This window comes from Camelina sativa, chromosome 17 (genome assembly GCF_000633955.1).
Source record: "Camelina sativa cultivar DH55 chromosome 17, Cs, whole genome shotgun sequence".
In the NCBI taxonomy this organism is placed as follows: domain Eukaryota; kingdom Viridiplantae; phylum Streptophyta; class Magnoliopsida; order Brassicales; family Brassicaceae; genus Camelina; species Camelina sativa.
The window spans coordinates 19466898-19467873 of record NC_025701.1 but is presented as its reverse complement, the minus strand read 5'-3'; the positions used below and the strand labels follow the sequence as shown (position 1 = coordinate 19467873).

At 39.2% G+C, this 976-nt stretch overlaps 1 protein-coding gene across 3 annotated transcripts in view; it reads left to right on the top strand.

Moving 5' to 3' along the window:
• The window catches only part of LOC104757661 (subtilisin-like protease SBT3.2), a 5006-nt gene extending 4430 nt beyond the window's left edge, over positions 1-576 (top strand). For 2 of the 3 annotated variants that reach the window (XM_010480410.1, XM_010480411.2), the window contains one exon: positions 47-576. In XM_010480410.1, the coding sequence (XP_010478712.1) occupies positions 47-447 (401 nt within the window). In that variant the 3' untranslated portion in view covers positions 448-576. The remainder of the gene's footprint in view (positions 1-46) is intronic. The other variant, XM_019239805.1, reaches the window with a different exon arrangement.

The following is a 976-nucleotide window of genomic DNA, read 5'->3' as shown; positions in this document are numbered from 1 at the left end:
TACGATATGGGAGTTAACGACTATGTTCTCTACTTGTGCTCTGTTGGTTACACGGATTCATCCATTACTAGACTCGTCCGCAAGAAGACGGTTTGTGGAAACCCCAAACCTTCAGTTCTTGATCTTAACTTGCCTTCAATCACTATCCCAAACCTTGCAAAAGAAGTTACTATCACTAGAACCGTTACCAATGTTGGAACAGTTGGATCGGTTTATAAGGCTGTTATTGAGGCTCCGATGGGTGTAAATGTGACTGTGACACCAAGCACATTAGTGTTCAATGCTAAGACCAGGAAGCTCTCGTTCAAGGTCCGCGTGTTAACGAACCATAGAGTGAACACTGGATACTATTTTGGAAGCTTGACTTGGACTGACTCTGTTCATAATGTGGTTATTCCTTTGTCTGTTAGAACTCAGATCTTGCAGCGTTATTACGACGAGAACTGATTAGATCTCTGTGAGATTACTTCAGATTCTGCATTCCTTTATTATTATTTTTTTTTAATTTCTTATTTAGTGTATCATCATTGAGTTCATGATTGAATAATAAAACGATTATTGTGGTTATTTAATATTCTTAACATTTCTACTAAAAGCTTATTCTAAGTTTCTTGGGGAAGAAGATAGGGCCATAGAGGAAATATAAAGTCCTCAAATCAGTTTTGATTAATAAAAGTTCTATGAATCATCAGTTCTCATCATAGTAGTTTTGCAGGATCTGAGTTCTAACAGATACATGGATTATCACATTATGTACAGAGTCAGTCCAAGTCAAACTACCAAAGTAAAACCCAGTGTTGATTTTGTGTGTGGTCGAGACTCTAACCGTGAAGGAGACACTTTTAAATTTGGAGTTAAACACTAGTGTCTCCGGCGTCACAACCACTATCACACCAAGCGGAGGCTCCACCACGGTGATGGCGGAGTATGAGGCGAGTTTGAAGTTCTTATACGGTGAGCATCAGCGCTTGTGGCA